The sequence below is a fragment of the Astatotilapia calliptera genome, chromosome 20 (genome assembly GCF_964374335.1).
Source record: "Astatotilapia calliptera chromosome 20, fAstCal68.1, whole genome shotgun sequence".
In the NCBI taxonomy this organism is placed as follows: Eukaryota; Metazoa; Chordata; class Actinopteri; order Cichliformes; family Cichlidae; genus Astatotilapia; species Astatotilapia calliptera.
Genome location: NC_137441.1, coordinates 18659142 through 18681542, shown reverse-complemented (window position 1 = coordinate 18681542; position 22401 = coordinate 18659142). Strand labels below are relative to the sequence as shown.

Genomic DNA, 22401 nt, shown 5'->3' with positions numbered 1-22401 from the left:
TCAGTGTAGAAAATGGAAGTCAGCCAGGACAACTCATGAAACATCTGCTGACATCTGGTTGAATTCAGTTGTTTACATCCACAAAGAGCAGCAGGTTAATTGATCACAGCCTTTACACTAAGAAAATCTACTGGACATCTCCATAGACATTTTTGTTATTTAGGATTCTTTTCTCCACACTGAGGCATTAGATTTTAGGGTCTCCCCCACCTGCTAAATCCCATTTTGACCTCTTTCCTACTTATTTCCCTTTTAAAGGCAAAGACGCCCTCTATAATGTAGACAACAGAAAATAGAGCTACAATTTATTTTCATTTTTTTTCTCTGCTCATATTCTACTTAACTGATTCAAGTTGAGTGCATTTATTAGAAATAAAAGTTAGACTGAAGTAAAGTTTGTATTCCTATCTACTAATATGATTACATTATTACATTAATATAGCACAGGGTTCAGCTTTGCATAAAAATTGCTCGTAGAAACGTTTTCCAAGGACCTACTTTTACTTTCTTACTTTAATTACATTTCAGAGCATGTACTTTTTCGCTTTTACTTAAGTAAATAAGTTGAATCGGTACTTTTATTGGAGTATTTTTCAACACTTAAGTACAGAATGTCTGGACCGGAGAGAAGAAAAAGGAAATCAGCTGGCAGACTCACTCAAATGTGAATCCATTGTACTGGCTGTACTGTATCTGTTGTCTTCCGGCGTGCCCGCCGGACTACTTCTCTAAGCCAATCAGAACGCTCACAGAGGGCGCTCATCCAATTAGCTGCCGGTACGATCTCTGTGACGTAAGGCCTTTCTGACCAATGTAGCTTATCCTATTTTGGCGGCTGTGCGGAAAACATGGCGGAAAATTTGAAAGGTAATACATAAAGACTGTTATTTCATTTAATTTTACACTGTCTAGTTAATATCTGCGGTTACCTGGTTGTGTCTATGTCCTTTAAATAGCTCGAATATGCACATTTTTCACCTTCGGATTTACGCAGTTTTAACTTAAGCGCTGGGCTTTTACATCGCGGTTATTCTATGAAAGCCAATAGTTCGAAGTACTGGGTGCAGTATAATAAAAGCGGTCTTTTTGTCCAAATAGTCAACTTGTGAACTCAGTAACTTGGATTAAGCTCTTGGTGGAGTTTTCTGTGTATTCCAGGTAGCAGACCGTAGCCGCTGTGTTGAAGTGAGCGGAGGAGTTAGCGGTGCTATTGCACGGTGCTCGGTAGCGTTGAGCTTGAGGCGCCATGTAACGCTTCGGGAATGTTTAAATGGCACACTGTGGGTCTTTGGACGAACGTGGATGCAACTCTTTAAAAGGATTCTAGTTTCGGGCCCCCTGTACAGGTGTTGTGCCAAAAAGTGATTGTCTGCCAGAAACTGATTGCCGTCCGCGGGAGCGCGTGCAGCTGCTTAAAGCTGCAGCGCCCGGATTACTTGCGTTGCCAGCTACTTCCGTGCAACTGATATAACGTGGGGGAAAAAAACCCAAACACATTTATGCCTTTGTTATTAGGCAAAGGTATGCATTTATGGAGCTTTGACGTTTCTTGTAACCGAATTATGACGCTTATCAGAAGGTTGCTTTCAGTGTGTAGCGCAGTCACGAATGACTACACGCATCACGATGGAATAATTAATGCCTACAGGTTTAGTATGTCTACTCTCGTTGTTCATATTTGTTATAAGACTGTCGAATAGTAGTTAAAACAATAAAGACCTATTGTGCCAGTATCACCATGACTCTTTCTTGTTTGTTCAGAATAACGACTGAGAACATGGCATTTTAGCGCTACCAAAAAGTGATTGTGGCCTATAACTTGTCACTGAAACAATATTTCGGCTTCAAACTTGTTGGATATATTCCAGAAGGGTTACATGTGATATATTATATCCCAAAACCTCTCCATGAATTGCTGAATAACTTGTACAGGAACAATAAAACTGACAATATGCCATTTTCAAGCTGCCAAAAAGTGATTGTGGACTATAACTTGTCACTGAAACAATATTTCTGCTTCAAACTTGTTGGGTATCATCCAAAAGGATGATATGTGGCACATCGTATCCCAAACAGTCTCTAAGAAATGCTGAATAACTTTTAAAGGATCATTAATACCCATAATATGCCATTTTCAGCCTGCCAAAAAGTGATTGCCGCCTGTCAGTTACAAGATATAAGTGGCAATCACTTTTTGGCAGGCTGAAAATGGCATATTATCAATGTTAATGTTCCTTTAAAAGTTATTCAGCAGTTCTTGGAGAGTGTTTGGGATATAATATATCACATGTAACCCTTCTGGATGATATCCAAAAATTTTGAAGCAGAAATATTGTTTCAGTGACAAGATATAGGCGGCAATCACTTTTTGGCAGGTTGGAAATTGCGTATTGTCAGTTTTATCGTTCCCTTAATGTAGAGGAAAAACATTATATATATATATATATATATATATATATATATATATATATATGTATATATATATGTATATATATATATATATATGTATATATATATATATATATATATGTGTATATGTATATGTGTATATATATATATGTATATATATATATATATATATATGTGTATATGTATATGTATATATATATATATATATATATATATATATATGTATATGTATATACATTGGGTGAATGTGCAGTAGTAGCAGCAAGCAGGTGAATTCTGTACATTAATATGAATAGACATCTGACTATTTTACAGGATAGACAATATAAACATATTTAAAATTAAAGGAATTGAAATGTACATTGTGCCTTGGTTTAGTGTCTGGAAGAGTCCTGACTCAGTCAATTATAGATGATGTGAGAGGGCGGGTGTGTGTGTTTAGGGCACGGATGGCTTGGGGATAGTAGCTCCTCTTGAGTCTCTCTGTCCTTGCCCGGAAGATGCGGAACCTTCTACTAGGGCTGAACGATATATCGCATTTGCGATAATATCGCGACATGATCAAGTGCAATTTTCTAACCGCAAAGGCTGCGATTATACTCTGGACATGTCCAAATTCATGGGCTGCATCCTCCTGAGGCCGCATTTGTAGACCGATTACGTCACAGCGACGCGCCGAAGTCTGTCCAAATTACTACCATATCCCAGAATTCATAGCGCGGCCCAGCCAAACTCCAGTTTCCAGCAATGGCGGCCGCTACTAAGTTTTAAAATTACTCATACTAATCTTTCTGGGTCACAAAATAAACTTTTAACATATTTTCAGGCGAGAAAGTAGTTGTGTAAACATCAAATATCTGCTCGGTTTATCAAGATATCCCATATTTGCAAAAGTGCTTCGACGTTTTCAGAGGCGTCTGCTACCCACCAGCTCGACAGCTAGCCGGGAGCTCGAGGGTTACTGATGCGGCCGAGAACGGCACAACTCCCGGCACATCATTTTCAGATCACCGCGGAGTTTCGCTGCTCGGGTTAAACGTAATATATAAGTCACTTAGACAACCTAAAAATGTTATTGTTGGGCTTTTTTCAGTGTTTTGTTTGTTCGTGAGTAAATCGGTTTGGCTGAGATTAAAGTTATTAGATTAGATAAAATAAAACTTTATTAATCCCCTGGGTGGGTTCCTCCTTGGTTTTCACACAGCTGACTAAACGTCAAACAGAAAACTTATTAAACAGAAGTATGAGACAGTCGAGAATTGACACCAGTGTCTGGTTATATTTTAGATAGCAAGAAGCAGACGGCCGAGTTTATTAAACTCCACCGAGACAGCGGTGACACTAATCAGAACTAATCAGAAGGCTAGACCGTCCAATTTCACGCCTTTAAACTTTAAAGGCGTGTTTGTGTGTGTGTTTATACAATTGCTATTATGTTTGCACTTTATGTGTAATGTTACTGACTGCAGAGATCAGTAAGATGTGTGTATTTTTTATTTATTAGTTTTATTTATTTAATATTATTTTTTAATTGAATGACTGTCTAGTAGTTCACAGATGTCGAAAAACTGAGTGTGGTAAAGCCACTGATTTTTTTTATGTATATTTCTGCAATCTGCACATTGTACTGACTTTCATTTTAATGTTTACACCAGGGTTCCTTGCCAGCACTTTATGCTCAGATGTTTGTAAGCTAAAAATAAACTATTGTGTATGTTCAAATATACTGTTGTGATTGAAGAAGTTAAATAAAAATGTCAGTCATCAATTCATGCATCACCTCATGTCATCATAACAGAGGTCTGTCTTCCAGGAAAGAACAGTTTAAAATTAATGTAATATAGTATTGGCCATACTATATGATGTATTGCTTGTCTTTGTTTAATAATACAGAAGACAAAGACCTTAAAAAATAATCGCATATCGCATCGCAATCGCAATATTGGGGCAAAAAATCGCAATTAGATTATTTTCCATAATCGTTCAGCCCTACCTTCTACCAGATTGCAGAAGTTGGAACAGTTTGTTGCCAGGATGGGACGGGTCCTTCAGTATCTGCGCTGCTCTAGTCCGGCATCTCCTGGTGTAGGTGTCCTGAAGCGGGGGGAGAGCAATCCTGCAGCAGCGTTCTGCTGTACGGATCACTCTCTGGAGAGCTTTTTGGTCCTTCACACAGCTGTTCCCAAACCACGATGTCATGTTCTGTGTGAGGATGCTCTCCACAGCGCCTGTATAGAAAATCCTGAGGATCTTTGGAGAGACCCTGAACTTCCTCAGTTGTCGTAGGTGATACAGGCACTGCCTAGCCTTTTTGGTCTGGACCTGAATGTGGGCAGCCCATGTCAGGTCTGAGGAGATGTGGACACCAAGATACTTGAAGGACTGCACCCTCTCCACTGGAGCTCCATTGATGATAATGGGCTTGTAGTCTCTGTGCTGACCCCTTCTGAAGTCCACCACCAGCTCCTTGGTCTTGCTGACGTTCAGCTGGAGGTGGTTGTCCTGGCACCACGATGCCAGATTCTTCACTTCATCCATGTAGGCCGCCTCATCGTTGTTGGAGATGGCACCCAACACCACTGTGTGTTATAGGCCACAATCACTTTTTGGTAGCGCTAAAATGCCATGTTCTCAGTCGTTATTCTGAACAAACAAGAAAGAGTCATGGTGATACTGGCACAATAGGTCTTTATTGTTTTAACTACTATTCGACAGTCTTATAACAAATATGAACAACGAGAGTAGACATACTAAACCTGTAGGCATTAATTATTCCATCGTGATGCGTGTAGTCATTCGTGACTGCGCTACACACTGAAAGCAACCTTCTGATAAGCGTCATAATTCGGTTACAAGAAACGTCAAAGCTCCATAAATGCATACCTTTGCCTAATAACAAAGGCATAAATGTGTTTGGGTTTTTTTCCCCCACGTTATATCAGTTGCACGGAAGTAGCTGGCAACGCAAGTAATCCGGGCGCTGCAGCTTTAAGCAGCTGCACGCGCTCCCGCGGACGGCAATCAGTTTCTGGCAGACAATCACTTTTTGGCACAACACCTGCATGACGTTTGATTTAAAACATACGCTGTTTCACACAGCTATACTTTGGCTGTCCATTTGCACAAATGCACAAAGCCCAGCAGTAAACCGTGTGTGCTGTCACCGTGCGCTGTTTGGCGGTAGGAAGCTGAGTCAGATTAAAAATGAATTTTTCCTTACTTTCCACTGTCAGAAAAAGACTGGGCACTGTCAGTTAAAGGTGTGTGGTGTGTTAGATTGCAGCGTGCCCTGCAAGATGTCCTGGGATGAGCTGGAAGCCATGTGTCGAATGGAGAAACTCCAGTGTCAAGAGCTTGGAGTTAGCAGAGCCAACGTCAATGAATACGAGGTTGAATTCCTATGTGACTACAAGAAGACTAAGGTATGATATCAACTAAGGTATGATATGGATTGTTGGCAACTTAGACTCTTGTTAGTGTGAAGTTAGGGAAGGTTTCTGGGTTTGTTTTCGAAGAAAAATAAATTCCTAGTAAATATTTTGGCAGTATTTTTAATGAAATCAACCAGTTTAATTGTTGGACAGGGCATGCATTCACTGTTAGACATCACACAGACATGTTTGAAAGGAGTTTTATTGCAAGTACTAAAAGTACAAAATATTTTACATTCATCTACTTTATAGTGAAACATTCTGCTAGTGTGTATTCATTGTATTGTGGCATGGATAAGAGTCATTTTTCCTCTTTGTTCCACTTTGAAGGCAAATGGTCTAACCTGACATTAGAAGAAAGAAGATGTTATAATACAGCAAGTGCTGCATAACAAACATTGTTCCTAATAGTACAAGGTAGATACCACAAGACAGTGTAACTTTGGACTGCAAGAAACCATGCACTGTGGTGTAAATTCCTTAAATATCTTATCTATAATATTTTGGATTTTTGTATCATTTTGCATCATTGTATCATTTTACTATTTAGTTTGTATTTAATGTGCTCATATACACTATCTTGCATATGTACAATATTACTCATGTTTCTCACTTCTTATCCCTGTTAGTTAAGTATACACGCATAAGCGTCTGTACGAGCCCGTCTCAGAACAGATTAGGTGTTGCTAGAAGAAAACCTTTCATGTATGTGCGGTGGAAGTTTTGAGCAGGCACAATTGGATTTGAGGTGGCACTCATTTAGTCTTCTCCAAATAGTTAGAATCAATGTAATCTCAGCTAAAACATTCAACTCGATATGCTCATGGTTTCATTGTGCCTTACCTGCCTTTTTAATGTTGTTTTGTCTAGGATTTTTTTTTTCTGTAAAGCATTTTATGATTCCTGAGTGTGAAAAGCACTATATACATGGAGTACTGTGCAAAAACTCCGGAGCCACCCCTCATTTTTGTATATTTTGGGAGGAAAATAGGAAATATGTGTAGTTATTTATTCAAATGTGTGCTAACATATGAGGTTGAATGATGAGACTGAAAGTACTCTCACTGCTGGAGCTCTCCTGGCCTCCTCTGAACCAAAAATGTCACATTTCCTGTCATCACACTGTCAGTCTGTAAGGGGCCTTTTCTTCGTTATTCTTTTTATTTATTTATTTTAAAGCACATGCCTTTCACATAATAAACTATCTACTATAGATAGTTTTTTTTTATTATTTTTTTTAGGGCTGATACTTCCTGTTTAATCTCCTTGTGTCCAGTTTCCTCAAACAAGGATGCTGCACATCATGCTGAGAGTTGCCAATTTTTCAGCTAATAGCTCTTTGACCTTGTTGCTAATAGCTATTAAATTGTCTAATGCCTGTCAAACTGTGTTACCTTTGGTATTTTTCCATAGATTCTACTCAAGAAATGGAAAATGTCTTTCTGTAACAGGGTGTCTCTGAATGAAATATTTGGGTATAAGGACTAAAAATGAATAAAAAGTCAACCATGTCTACAGAAAGACAAACACCTTCAGAAAACTGGAGAGCTACTGCTCAAGAGCACTTTAAAAAAATTACAATAAACTCTGGCTGGTTGGGAGAAAAACAAATATGAGGGGTGCTTCCAGACTTTTGGACATGCTGTAAATATTGTACGTTTGCTTTGTGGAGATTTAGAACATCTGTGAGGTGGGACAGGTGTTGCCCTTGGTATACATGGTAACAGAATAAATTAAGTTTAGGCTGAACCACTAATTGCCCCCAAAACTGACGTTATTGTGTGTGTTTCAGGAAGAGGAGTTGTACCTTGTAAAATGGAAGGGCTTTCCAGAATCAGATAACACTTGGGAACCCAAGAGGAACCTAAAATGTCCCAAACTGATGAAGCAGTTCCATCTTGACTTGGACCAGGAGCTGAGGCGCCACAAGCGACGTTGCATCCCAAAAAAGCTAGATAAAGAAGTTTCCTCATTTCTGGTCCAAAAAGCCAAACTTCGCCAGAGTCTGCAGCGCTGGGAAGACCATCTGAATCATACTCGCAATCATCCAGGGCGCATTTTTGTCATGAACGAAGTGGACCTAGAGGGTCCTCCGAAAAACTTTACCTATATCAACAACTATAAAGTAGGTCAGGGCATTGTGTTAGATGAGATGGCAGTGGGTTGTGAATGCAAAAACTGTTTAGAGGAGCCAGTGAATGGCTGTTGCCCTGGGGCTTCCCTCCAACGCATGGCCTACAACGACAGAGGACAGGTCCGGATTCGGCCTGGACAGCCAATATATGAGTGCAACTCCCGCTGCAGCTGTGGGCCTGACTGTCCCAACAGAGTTGTGCAGAATGGCATCCAGTTCGATCTGTGTATCTTTAAAACGGGGAACGGCCGGGGATGGGGAGTCCGCACACTGCAGCACATCAAGAGGAACACATTTGTCATGGAGTACATTGGGGAGGTGAGACCTGTTAAGTATTTTTTTTTTAAAGTGGCGTATCATGCTTCAGTGTGAAGTGTAGAGCATGACAAAAGCAGCCAGTAGCTGCTTGATGATTTGACAGATGTGATACATTAATTGAATCGGTTTAAAGTTTAATGATACAAGTGACAGCACTTGTTTCTGGTAACTTGCAGCTAGAAAGCAAATGAAAAGAAAGGTGTGGTGCACTAAAATAGAATCTGAATACTACTGGTATCTTTTCATACTAAGAAAATGCCCAAAGGGGTATACTTACAAATGTGAAATTGTGTATGTGCACACACACGTACATACACAGTTGTTTTCATGTCCTTGTGGGGACATCTAATTGACATAAGGCTTTCTCTAGCCGCTTAACCCTGACCATGACCTAATTGTAACCCTGACACTAAAACCACATTTTGAGTCTCAAAAATGGCTTCAAACTCCTGGGGATGGTGATTTTGTCCCAATAAGGGCTGTTGGTCCCCACAAGCATAGTAAGCTTCCAATTTTTGGTCATCACAAAAATATGTACACAGGGTACACACACAATTTCGCATTTGTATGCATACCCCTTTTGGCATTTTCTATCCATATCTATCTACCTGTAGATGTATAGATCTATATGCCTATATATATTAGCTGATTAGTTCTTGCCATATATGAATTGTAACAGTTGTCAAATAGGGCTGTCAGCTGTGCACCAATCTGAATTCTGCACAACACACCTGATGTTCTCAACCCCATTAAGGGTGTAAGAAATTCCACAAATGAACCCTGACAAGGCACACCTGTAAGGTGAAACCATTTCAGGTGAAGGGTTTGCAGTGCTGTCAATAAGGCAAAGGGCGGCTACTTTCAGGAATCTATAAGATATAAATAGTTTGTGTTGACAGGTCGGATTTCTCAGCATGTCTTTTTGCTCTCATATGAAAGAGTAGAAACGTATGCATTATTCTGGGTGTTTTTGCTATTTCTTAATAGATTTAACAGAAAAGGCAGACTGAGAAAACCTTACTGAAGCCACTGATATCAAAACTGTGCTTGTGCAGTCTGAGCAGAGCTGAACAAAGCTTTTAAGAGATGGTCCTTCAGCATTGGGAACAAATGAGCTGCACAGCTGAATAGAGGTTAAAGTACTACATTTACTAAGAATATTACAGTGATGAGACTACCATGGCTTCATTGTAGGACTTTTTTTTTTTTTTTAAGGGATGTCATTGTTTTTAATATTATAGTGGACTGAAACTCTTGTTCTCCATGGTTTAAAAAGGGTACACGCACTTTTTAAACCATGCACTTTTTTCTGTGCTTAATTACATAATCAGATAGGAAATACTTTTTCTTTTTCTTTTCTTAAGAACGAGGAATAGTAAATAGGGATGGGAGTCAAGAACTGGTTCATGTAGAGAACCAATTCAGTAGTTCAAGTCCAGCCTGGAAGTAATAAATGCATGAACTAGTTTTTCAGCGTCACTCTGAGACAGGATATTTCTAATTTTAGAGATGTTGCACAGATGGAAGAAAGCAGTCCTACATATTAGTTTAATATGTGCATTGAAGGACATACCCTGGTCAACTGATTCCAAGTTGATTGATTCCAAATCAAGGCCAAATTATAGTAAATAGTCAGTAGACATGGGAACACAAATACTAGCTGTCATTCACGTTCACATAATTTTATTCTAAAAGTTGTAATTTTGAGATTACCAAAGTATGTTGGTAAATGGACTTGTTCTTATATAGTGTTTTTCTACTCTGAGCACTCAAAGTGCTTTATACAATTAATTCATTCACTTGTACTTGGGGTCAGGAGGTGTTGGGAAAGCTGAGCTTACTTTCTCTAGCCACACCCAGGCCTGATTACTGCCACACCTGTTCTCAATCAAGAAATCACTTTAATAAGTCCTGCCTGACAAAGTGGAGTAGGCCGGCAGATCCTCAAAAGCCAGACGTCATGCTGTGATCCAATGAAATTTAGGAACAAATGAAAACCAAATTGAGATCTCTCAGTCTAGAAAAGTTTATAAAATTATTTCTGAAGCTATGGGAGTCCAGCAAACCACACTCAGAGCCATTATCCACAAATGGCGACAACAGTGGTGAACCTTCTCAGGAGTGGCTAGCTGACCAAATTTACCCTAAGAGTGTAGTGGCGACTCATCCAAGAGGTCACAAAAGGCCTCAGAACAACATCCAAAGAAATGCAGGCCTCACTTGACTCAGTTAAGATCAGTTTGCGTAACTCCATCATAAGAAAGAGACTGGGCAAAAATAGCCTGCATGGCAGAGTCACAAGACAAAAACCACTACCGAGCAAAAAGTAACATAAAGGCCCATCTCATGTCAGAAAACATCTCGATGATCAAGACTTTTGGGAAAATACTCATCTGGTGTAAAGGTAACCCAGCATTTCAGAAAAAGAACATCATACCAACAGTAAATTATGGTGGTGGTAATGTGATGGTCTGGGGCTATTTTGCTGCTTCAGAAACTGGAAGACTGGGTGTGGTAAATGGAACCATGAATTCAGCAAGTCCACCTCTGAATGTGCTAAACACCTTCATTTAGAAACTGCATTTTGTGTTTGTGTTATCTTTGTTTAATATTTACATTTTTTAATGATTTGAAACATTTAAGTGTGACAAACATACATAAAAAGTTGGAAATTAGGAAGAGGGCAAACACTTTTTCACACCACTGTGGGTGCTGTATATGATCAGCACGTCATAACCATCCTCATTTGTTAAAGATGTTTGAACCCTGCCTTGCTATAAAGCAGTATTGCCAGCTACTGCCACCCTGGTTTCATCCCAAATCCAGCATGTCTTGTTCTTAGTACAGGAGTACACGTCCGCTCGTCATACATTGCCACCTAGTGGCAGAAGTTTTAGTTCATTTATGTACATAGTTTTTTATTTATTTACTTTTCCTCCAAAGAAGCTACAACTTTTGCTTTAGCATCATGTTCACGTTTTTGTCCAACATGTGACACACACGTGTTTCCAATCATGTTAATTCAGATGCCAATATAAATAAAAAAACAAATTTAGAAATTAATTTGTGACATTATAAATTATAACCTCTGATGTATTAGCAGAATTATTCTGCTATCTAAACAGTGTATAGTGATGCTATCCATAAAGAAATGTAATGCTGGCAGTTTAATGCTGATACAAAATGTTGTAAATTGTTTGAATGTACAAAATTATCCAAAACCATGCAAAAATATTAGTAACCTCTTAATTTTACAAAACACTCTGAGCCTGTTTTGGGTTAAGTTTTGAATGTTGGTGAAATTCTAGATTACAGAAAGATTCTGCTAAATCTGTGTGTTAACATTACAGCCCACACCTCAAAACTACAGCCTGAATCACAGACAACTTGAGTTGACTGTTGTCTTTAATTAGCACTAGATATATAAAAATTGAACTGAATAATAGAACTCTGTTGGTTTATATGTCATTTTAATCCAACTATGCTCATTTGCACAGTAAATAAAACTGTGCTGTATACGGAGCAGCAGCAGGAGACAGATATTGATTAAATATCTATTCACTCATGCAAATGACAGCTTTCTATTAAGAAAAACAACTCCTCTTATTTCTTAGCAGGTTACAGTCATCTTGTGGTTACACTGACATGGTGTTTTCAGAATCAGAATACTTTATTAATCCCTAAGGAAATCTGGGTTACAGTTGCTCCAAGACAGTAACAGTAAAAGACAAAACTATTTAAACAATGCAATATGTTACAGATTTACAAATGTAAGAAATGGCACTAATATTTACAAATCACTCAATTAGAGGTGATTATTGATATGAAGAATCTTATCAGAATTAGTTTTAGCACGGATGCATCAACCAGGCATGCAGCCTGTTACAGTTGCTCCTGCTTTTTCTTTTCTTTCTTATGTCTTTGTTTTGTTTCCACAAGATTATCACCACAGACGAAGCAGAGAGAAGAGGTCATATATATGATCGCCAGGGCTCTACGTACCTCTTTGACCTGGACTATGTCGAGGATGTGTACACAGTGGATGCAGCTCACCTAGGCAACATTTCTCATTTTGTCAACCACAGCGTGAGTGCCTATGAACATGTGTCTGTCTTTGTCCATTCTCAGCCATTTGTAAATGACCACAGTTTCTCCAACATGTTTCATTAAAAACAAAAGCTCTTAATATTGATGTATATTGACCAGCATGCATAGCAACGCATGTACTACCAGACTGCAATTTTTCAAATATGAAAGCAGAGTCTGTGCGAACAAAAAGCTCCTGAAAAACCTTCTGTTCCTTTTGCAGTGTAACCCTAACCTGCAGGTATACAACGTGTTCATTGACAACATTGACGAAAGGCTTCCGAGAATTGCGTTATTTTCAACACGTGCTATCCGAGCAGGAGAGGAGCTCACCTTTGACTACAAAATGCAAAGTAAGTAAACTGACTGAGCAAATTTGAGTCATATGTATTTTGGCACAAATACTGACCTTAACCAGACTTTAAGGTGCACTCAGAAGACTACAGAACTAAATAAATCAAGTTCTGTCACCCACTGGTGAAATATGTTTATATTTAAGCTCACTAGCCTCTCCTGGAATTTACATAGGAACTCACAGTGTGAGTTGTGGTGCCTGGTGCCCGAACATTTTAATCCTGTAGCTTTCAGGGTGGGGGCTGTATTGATCAGATTGAGGATTTATGATCTAGAAGTCTCTGAAGCCTGGTCAGCCTCTCATACTAGTTTGTTTTTCTTGCACCGTTCAGTTTTTGTGGCGTGGAGTGGCTGCCACCAGGGGAAACTAATGTGTGCTTAATCTGCAGTAGTTTTTGGGTTCATGTCATTCAGTAATAGGATCCAAGCCTCCCCAAATGTTAATCACACTGATCTCATTGTTCTGAGATCAGTGTGATCAACGTATATGCTCTGCTGGCTCACAGCAGAGCATCAGTGTTTCTTAACCATGTTTTTTTTTTGCTTGTTGTTTTTCATGTATATGAGTTTGATGTGTTAAATGTGGATAAATCTGTCATTTCTTTGTGTGTGTTTGTTTCACTTTTTCCTTTGTGCAGCACTTTGATCAACCTGTGTTGTTTTTAACTGTGCTTATATATAAACCGATTAATTTCACATGGGAGTTAACCAGCCTGAATTCTGTGTCTTTCTAGTTGATCCAGTTGATACAGAAAGCACCAAAATGGATTCCAGTTTCAGTCTAGCTGGGCTTCCTGGCTCTCCAAAGAAGAGGGTTCGAGTGGAGTGTCGGTGTGGATCAGACTCATGTCGAAAATATCTGTTCTGACAAGGACCTGTGGGGGAAAATGTACAGTTATGTTTTGTTTTTTTTTTATTATGAAAGATGAAATCACAACTTCACTTTTACATTTATGAACAAGGCAGACTCTTAAGATGGAAACCACAGTCCAGCTTCAAATCTGTGAAGTGTGTGTGTATTACAAGTGCTTAATTACAGCGACATTTTTTATTTATTTATTTTTGTCCTCTTTTAGCTACAAAATAGATTTGAAACAAAAAAGTGATTAGCTTGTATTCTAGTTCATGAATGTACAAGTTCCTCTGTGACTGTCTGCAACAGGTTTATTACTGCTTGGCACTGGCCAAGTCTGGTGGGCAGAAAGAGCAGCAGTCAGTCTATTATTTCTTTAAAATCTGGATCATTCTTTTGTCTTTTTTTCTTTGAGTCAAAATTATATATAGGAACAAATGTTAGGAATCTGCACACTGTTGACGAGCTGTGAAATGGCTGCAGTGTAAAGCTGACAGGCTCCGGCTGGTATTCTTTATGATGGTCTCTACACTTCCACGCTTTTGCGTGTGCTGGTAATCAAAACATTGGCTCCAGTGCTTTAGGATATACCATTTATTTATTCTGCGTTTTTAGTTCTGTTTGACTAAAGAGGTATGCAATCACGACAGGTTTCAGACAACAGTCACCACAGTGAATATATAATAATTGAGATGGAACACAACCGTAGCCAAAACTGGGTTTGGTTTGGCTGTACTGCAGTTTGTTCTGAGCCATGTCCGTGTTCCCTCATGCTGTTTCTTAATATGCATGTTGTTTATTTCAGTCATGGTGTTTGACGCTCCAGATGTTGGCCGAGTCAACAGTGTACAGTGTATAAGGCTCGATCCTACTGTGTTTGCACTGCTGCTAGGCCAAGACCAATAATGGCCTGCCAACATGGAGTCGCATACAGCTGGTAGATGGGTTTTCAGTAAGCTAGAACAACAGATGCATGCAATGTGTTGTCAAAGTGTCTGTGACTGTTCTAAATGTGTGCACTAGACGCTGTGGAGGTATGCTTGCAACTGCTTTATCTTAAGTCTCCCTTCATGAACTCTCCTCTAATCTAAATAATATGAACTGTATAAGAAAGAACAGTAGAGGAAACTTTACTTTTTGCTTTCAGACATTTATGGTTTAATCGGATAAAAGGACACATGCTTGTAAAGAGAGCATGATGCTGTGTTTTCTCTATCAGTCTCACCACTATGTACAGGCTGACATGGTGGCTTTCAGCACAGCATGCTGTGCGCATCTTCCCATTAACAAGGTAAGTTAAATCTGCACCTGTGCACAGAACGAGAAGCTCCGTGCTTCTTTCACTAACAGTTACACAGGTGGATGAAGGTTGGGACAATACACTGGTCTGTTTTCTGGATATGGTTTGTTATTTTATGCCTGATTATTTTTATTGTAAAGAATCTTTGTATGGTTTTACACATGTCAGTGCAAATTCTCTACTTTCTGCCAAAGAAACGGATTCCCTGGAAACTGGTTTATAGACATTATTGAATAAAGTACTCATGTACTGGGGATACATGAGAGCATTTTAGTGAACTGCTCTTCTGGCAGCCCAGGGGTATTGTAACTCTCAGTGTACTTTTTTTTTTTGTTTTAAATGGTCAGTAGCTGATTATTTTACAGTTTTGATATTTAAGCGTTTTAGTTATCAATACTTGTTTTTATCATTGTGACATTCTGATAGATGGAGAACAAAAGCCGTGCTAATAAATGGTGCATTTGTATCCAATGGGAGTGGTTCGTTCCAGGATATTAATATTTTGATGAGAATATAAATTATGTCCTATAGAAATGTGGTTACAGTTCCTCCAAGGCAATAAGAATAGCAACACACTGAACTAAATTGAATAATATATTGCAAAGTTACAAAATAGAAGGAATATCTCTAGTTTATACAAATAGCTCAATTATAAATATTCAGAAAATTGCAGATATATAATATAAAGAAGAAGCCAGCCAAAACACATGAGATAGCAATGGAATGCCCAGGATGTCCTCTATTTAGTACATCAGGACTTCGTACGGTAGCTCACGTAAGTCAAAAGATATAGGCCAAAACAAATGTCCATTACAAAGGACATAAATAAATAGGCTGGTTCTCAGGAGGATCACCCACTAAAAAAATCAAAACATCCTGGGATTCTGCCTATTCTGGTCGAATGACACAAATTCTAAAGACTGTTTCTGCTATGGCACAGGCAGCGCTTTCATTAACATCCTGTAACAAAACAAATTAAAATAAAAAAAAAATTAAAGAATTATTTTTCACTAATGCATACCATTTAAAGCAGTCAATTTAATAAGGTATAATTTGAAACTAAGGGGAAAAGTGTTGCATGGATTTTCTGAGTGACTAAGTTGTAAAAGCCTTTTTTTTTTTTTTAAATGCATGAGAAAATCCCATTAACTTAAACTGAAACTGTGCATGATTCAGTTCTGTGTGCACCTTAACCAGTTTCTGTAGATCTTAATTGATCCAGTGAAAACCAGTGAAGTTGCACACAGAATTGGATCACGCCATACTTTACAGCATACAACTCAATTTTTGTTTTAAAGTTAGGACACAGGGTGAAATTTAAATAAAATAAGAATACATTGATTTACAAATTTCATAAACCCATATTTTGTTTAGAAATAAACAAACTACATCAAACATTGTGAGTGAGAAAATTTACCATTATAAGAAACATATTAGCTCATTTTGAACTTGATGAACTGTCCTGCCTATGGTCTACACCTTTCACTAATTGATACCACTTGATTCAATACAATATGAAAAATACAACGAAGACAAAGCAGGACTTTAGGGCAACTAGAATTCTCCATCAGACAAAACATTATCAGCTGCTCTCCTTAGTCCATGGATATTTCCAGATGGGATGCTACACAATAGGAAACTTTGTACCTTTGTTGTAATGTTTTTCTTAAAATAAAAATGTAAAGAAGAAGATATATTTTGTGGGTTCTATAGTGAATAAAACATGGGTTTATCTTACGGTGAATGTCCTGTGTTTAAACCCAGCCTCTGGCCTTTCTGTTTGGAGTTTTCATGTTCTCACCGTGAATGCGCAGGTTCCTTCTGGGTACTCTGACACGCCTATTATTTCTGTTCAAACATGTACAACAGTCAGCAAGTTCCCAAAACAATCCAAAATCCTTTGGAACAGTGGCAAGGACAGCTAGTCTTTACTGCTAAACACGCACCAGCAAATCCATCCAACATAGTTTTATATGTGAACAGGATAATTGTGCAACACAGTTATTTTGAAAGTTAACTTTTTAAAGGTCAAATAATGTTGCCTCTGTGTCAGACTAAAACACATTTATTACCAATTTGGTAACTTACTTTATTATTCTTCAAAACAGAAATTGACCATCCAATAGTAAAGTGTCTTTAATTCTTAATCAAAAATATAATAAAAGTATAAATCTAATTAATATGATTGATGAGAAATTTAGTTTGAGTAATGAAAATTATTCTAGTGTCTGGATTTTTTGTGTGTAGACATGATCACACACGATCACGTGATCATCCTTGGCTGATTAGTGTTCCCTTGAGGCCACTGAATTAAACCTAGTCAAAGCACTGATCTATAGCGGAGTTACTGGAACACGCGTGGCTGGTAGAAGACAGGGCCTGGAAGGGTACTCACTATGTTCTTCCTTTTTTTCTTTTTTTTTTTATCCGAGTAGGTGGGGTAGACATCCGGAGGACAGAGGCAGAATAAACTGGGCGAGTTCCCTTGCCCATCAGCTCCATCCAAGCTCTGTGCTGCCTACTCGATAATACTCCTAGGATCAGAGAACAAACTATTTAAACAGAGAGCTGATTCAGACTTCCTGTATTCGGGTGCTGGTTCCACAGATCAACAAAAGTTAATTTAACCTTTGTTAAAGTTAAGTTATTTTGTTAAAGTTAAGTCAGCAAAGCTACTAGAATTCACAGTGCAAGATGGAAACCACTGACTACACTAAAGAACAGGAAAATATGTAAAAGCACAGCTCTCAAAAAAAAAAAAAAAAAAAACCCCAACAAAGACAAACTTTGAGCAGATGAAACCAAGTTTCGGGAACAGGATATGATTACATCACTTACAGGCGAGTTTTACCACTCCATATTAGGACTCACATCTTTGGAGGTTTTAAACAATTAGCTGAACAAAGTGTAAAGTGTTAGCTTAAAACACAAATTCTCAGCAAATGAAACTAAATATATTTGCTGGTTTTTATAGTTTTTGATGAACTGTCAGAACAGTTGTGCTGCCCACGATGATCACCACCATCACTGTTCGTCAGCTATAGCAAAGCTGAGCACAGTATGAAATCATCACATCAGAGCAAACTGTGTTGATACCAACTACTCATAATCATAACCATGTTCTCATTGTTTCAAGTATATAATTTATTCTCATTACAAAACCAACAACAGAAATCATAACTTGCCAGAGACATGCATATGGCTCAATCACCTATTTTTCCTCTTTTAAATACAGAACATGGGAAACCAACCACTGTGCCACATGATTTGTGGTGGTCAGAAGAAAAATCCTTTTACAGCCTTTAAGTATTTTAATTGTAAGATATGAAGAAGAACCAATCAGGATAATTTGGGGTCATCTTTCAAAGATAGCAACCTTTTGACCCCTTTTTGATGTAAAAGTGATGCCATGTGTATATTTTAGAATTCTAGTTGAAAATGACTTTATAATTAAACATTCAGGATAAGGCCAGATTTGTGCACTGGGAATGACTGGATGCTTGATCTTGAGCTCAAGCTTCATAGATTTTCCCTAGATACATACACAAACAAAAAACAAAAAAAACCTAAAAAACATTCAATTAATAACATGTTTTGAAAAAGGACTTAAAAGTCATTGTTTTGAAAACACATTCATATCTTTGTGACAGGAAAAAGGTCAACAGAGAAGTTCTGAGAAAGAATTCGCAGAAGTGATATTTCTGAAATGCGCTATGCATATGGTATGTGTTTCCTTTGTGACTTTCCTATTACATCCATGCAACCAATACATTACACATACACCCATTCACACCTGCTGAAAGAAATAAACACACACACACACACACACACACACACACACACACACACACACACAGTAAAACTAAGATAATCAAGAAGCTTTTTCGCTGCATTTCAAAGTTACCTGTCAGTATAATACACACCAAATAGTTCAGAAGTCATAGTAAATTTACAAAAGATAATTTGCCCAAGGCAATTAAAAACAGACATGATGCACACTTTCCTGTGGCTTTGTCAAAAATGGAAATGGAAAGAGCAATCATTCCCCTTCATTCCACGGGTTGATATTCCAAAGGAAAAGAACATAGAAAAACTGCAACAAACCAGATTAGACCTCACTCGTATCAACAAGTTGCAATAGAAAAGTCACTTTTCATTTTTGATGCTCTCACTTTCTGCTGGTGACTCCACCAGCTTTTGATGGAAAGTGCAAGTGCCCAGAGTATTCCCTTTCCTTGCTCAATAACTTCAGAAGAAGAAACATTTTTATACTCTTGGCTACTCAGTTGCATTGGTTTGGTGTTTGTATGGAAGTAAGGCCATATGCCATGACAGAAACAAAGGGCTAACCACAAACACGCTTTTTACCCTCACAGGCTTAACTGTATGCTGTGATTTTAGACATGCACTGACAACACCTCTGCCCTGTGATCTCTTTCCACCTTCATAAGTTGTAAAAAGTTGCAGAAGACGCATAGTTTAATTGATTTATCTAGATTTAGGCAAAAATAAAGCAATAGCTATGTCTTCCAGTGTACGCTCTCTTGTAATGACTATTAGATCCAATCAGTTTTGCAATATAAATATAAAGTGGATGCTGACACTGTTTGTATCTTTCTTTTTCAGCTGCTTTAAGGTCATTGTCAAAACGAAAATAGGGATATGAAGTGACTAGTGATACTAACATTTATACAGCGCTTTTCATTCATAGCATACATTCATATGACACTTTTTTAAATATACATCAAGCACTTTATTGTTCTCACATGCTGTATGTGGGCAATTTAGAATCCTCAATTAACCTAACATTCGTGTGTTTAAACGTGGGAAGAGAGGAATGTTCTTGTTTAGCATGCCAACTTGCTATGACTTTGTGTCCTGTGTTTAAATGGGTGTCCTTGATAACTCAGCATTGCAACTAAAAATATTGACTTTGTTCTACATTTTTAAACATAAGAAATAATGAATAAAATGTAACTTTTGAATTACTACCTCCTGATTGCAATTTTAACCTTCAAGTGACCAAGTAGATTAACTGACGAACCTAGTGCCTCAGGGTTTGTCACACTGTGATTTTTTTCATTCTAAAAATGTTTACATTTTTCATAAAGATCGATTGAGGCTAATGTCTACCACAACAGGAAAGACCCCAGGTGCAGGCTGTGCCAAGATACCTCCGAGACAATCCTGCACATAACAGCTGGGTGCAAGATGCTAGCAGGCAGGGCATACATGGAACGCCAAAAGCAAGTGGCTGGAATAGTATACAGGAACATCTGTGCCAAGCATGGCCTGGAAGGTCCCAGGGTTAAAATGGGGTACACACCTTAGGGTGGTGGGGAATGACCGAGCTAACATCATATGGGACTTCCAGGTATAGATGGATAAACTGGTGATGGCTAACCAAGAGGAAGATGGCTGTAATGAAATATAGTTATACCAAGTAATAGCTACATCAGGAAGAAGGAACATGGGAAGCTGGAGAAATACCAATGTCTGAGAGAGAAGCTCAAAAAGATGTGGAGGGTGAAGGGAACAGTACCTGTGGTAATTGGAACACTTGGGAAAGTGATCCCTAAATTGGGGGAGTGGCTTCAGCAGATCCCTGGAAACAGATGTGAGGTCTCTGTTCAGAAGGGCGCAGTCCTAGGATCAGCACATGTACTGTGCAGGACCCTAAAGATCCCAGGGTTCTGGTACAAGACCCTAGCTTGAAGGATAAAGACGGTCCGCAGGGTGAGTGGGATTTTATATACACTACTGATCAAAAGTTTTAGAACACCCTAATTTTTCCAGTTATTTATTGCAATTCAAGTCGTTCAAGTACAATGAATAGCTTGAAATGGTACAAAAGTAAGTGGTGAACTGCCAGAGGTTTAAAAAAAAAAAAAAAAAAAAAAGGTAAGGTTCCCTAAACTGAAAAATAATGTACATTTCAGAATTATGCAAAAAGGCCTTTTTCAGGAGCACAAAATGGATTAACAATTTAAAGCTGTTCTGCAACAATGGAGCTTGATCAAGCCTTGAAGCTGGTGCTACTAATTCCTACAGCTGTTCCAACTTTTCTGGATTACTTCCAACCCCCTCTGTCTGCATATAAGCAGTGTTGGAACACACTGTGGTACCATACCCTCATGAGCATCAGTTGAACAGTATTGTACTGCAGATAGTAGTGTGATGGTACACAAATGGTGAGAAAAAGGCGATTAACAATGGAAGAGAGACAGACCATCATAACACTTATAAATGTTGGTGTGTCCTACAGAGAAATAATAATAATAATAATAATAATAATAATAATAATAATAATAATAATAATAATAGATTGCATTTATATAGCACTTTTTGAGACCCTCAAAGCCCTTTACAATTCCACTATTCATTCACTCTCACAATCACACACTGGTGGAGGCAAGCTACAGTTGTAGCCACAGCTGCCCTGGGGCAGACTGACAGAAGCGAGGCTGCCATATTGCGCCATCAGCCCCTCTGGCCATCACCAGTAGGCGGTAGGTGAAGTGTCTTGCCCAAGGACACAACAACCGAGACTGTCAATCCAGTCGGCTCGAACCGGCAACCTTCCAATTACAAGACGAACTGCCAACTCTTGAGCCACGATCGCCCCAATGCAGAAACCGCAAAGAAAGTCAAGGTGTTAGTGAGTACAGTTTCCTTCACCATCCAAAGGCTCAGAAACAAACTGTGACAGGAAGAGGTCTGCAGACCCAAAGACACAACTGAATCAGAGGACAAGTTTCTGAGAGTTAACAGCTTGTGTTATAGGCGGCTGACAGGAAAACAGCTTCATGCACAGCTTAACAGTGGTCGTAGTAAGAAAGTCTCAGTTTCAACTGTGAAGAGAAGACTTTGAGCTGCAGGTTTGACAGGACGAGTTGCAGCAAGAAAGCCAGACGTCAGAATAAGACAAAGAGGCTTGGCTGGGACATGAAATACCACCACTGGACTACTGAAGAAGAAGGTATTATGGACTGATGGATCAACATTTGAAATCTTTGGTTCATCACACAGGATCTTTGTACACCGTCGAGTAGGTAAAGGATGGTTCCACAGTGTGTGGTATCAACCGTCAAACATGGAGGAGGAAGTGTGATGGTCTGGGGCTGTTTTGCTGGATCCAGGGTCGGTGACTTGTACAGAGTGAGAGGCTCCCTGAACCAAAACCACAGCATTGTGCAGCACCATGCAGGACCCTCTGGTATGTACCTAGTTGGTCAGGGATTCATCCTACAGCAAGATAATGACCCAAAACATAGATCCAAACTACGCCAGAACTACCTCAGGAACAAAGAACAAGATGGTGAGCTTGAAAACATGGAGTCCAGCACAGTCTCCAGACTTAAACCCCAAAAAAAAATCTGTCCAAACTACCAAACAACGGCTCGAAACGCTGGCCACTAGGCTAAAGTGGTTAGATCTATTCAGGGTGTACTCTCAGGACAGACCCACCTAGGAGCAATAAATTGGCTACTAACAGCAGACACTTATCCAGATGAGC

At 38.8% G+C, this 22401-nt stretch overlaps 1 protein-coding gene across 1 annotated transcript; it reads left to right on the top strand.

Annotated features, from left to right (window-relative positions):
* The first annotated feature begins 793 nt into the window (after positions 1 to 793).
* Positions 794 to 15097, top strand: LOC113013444 (histone-lysine N-methyltransferase SUV39H1). Its single transcript, XM_026154341.2, has 6 exons — positions 794 to 867; positions 5686 to 5831; positions 7633 to 8292; positions 12232 to 12378; positions 12602 to 12731; positions 13467 to 15097. Exons 1-6 carry the CDS (start codon positions 849 to 851, stop codon positions 13598 to 13600), a joined length of 1236 nt encoding a protein of 411 aa, XP_026010126.1. The 5' UTR covers positions 794 to 848; the 3' UTR covers positions 13601 to 15097.
* Positions 15098 to 22401: the final 7304 nt, after the last annotated feature.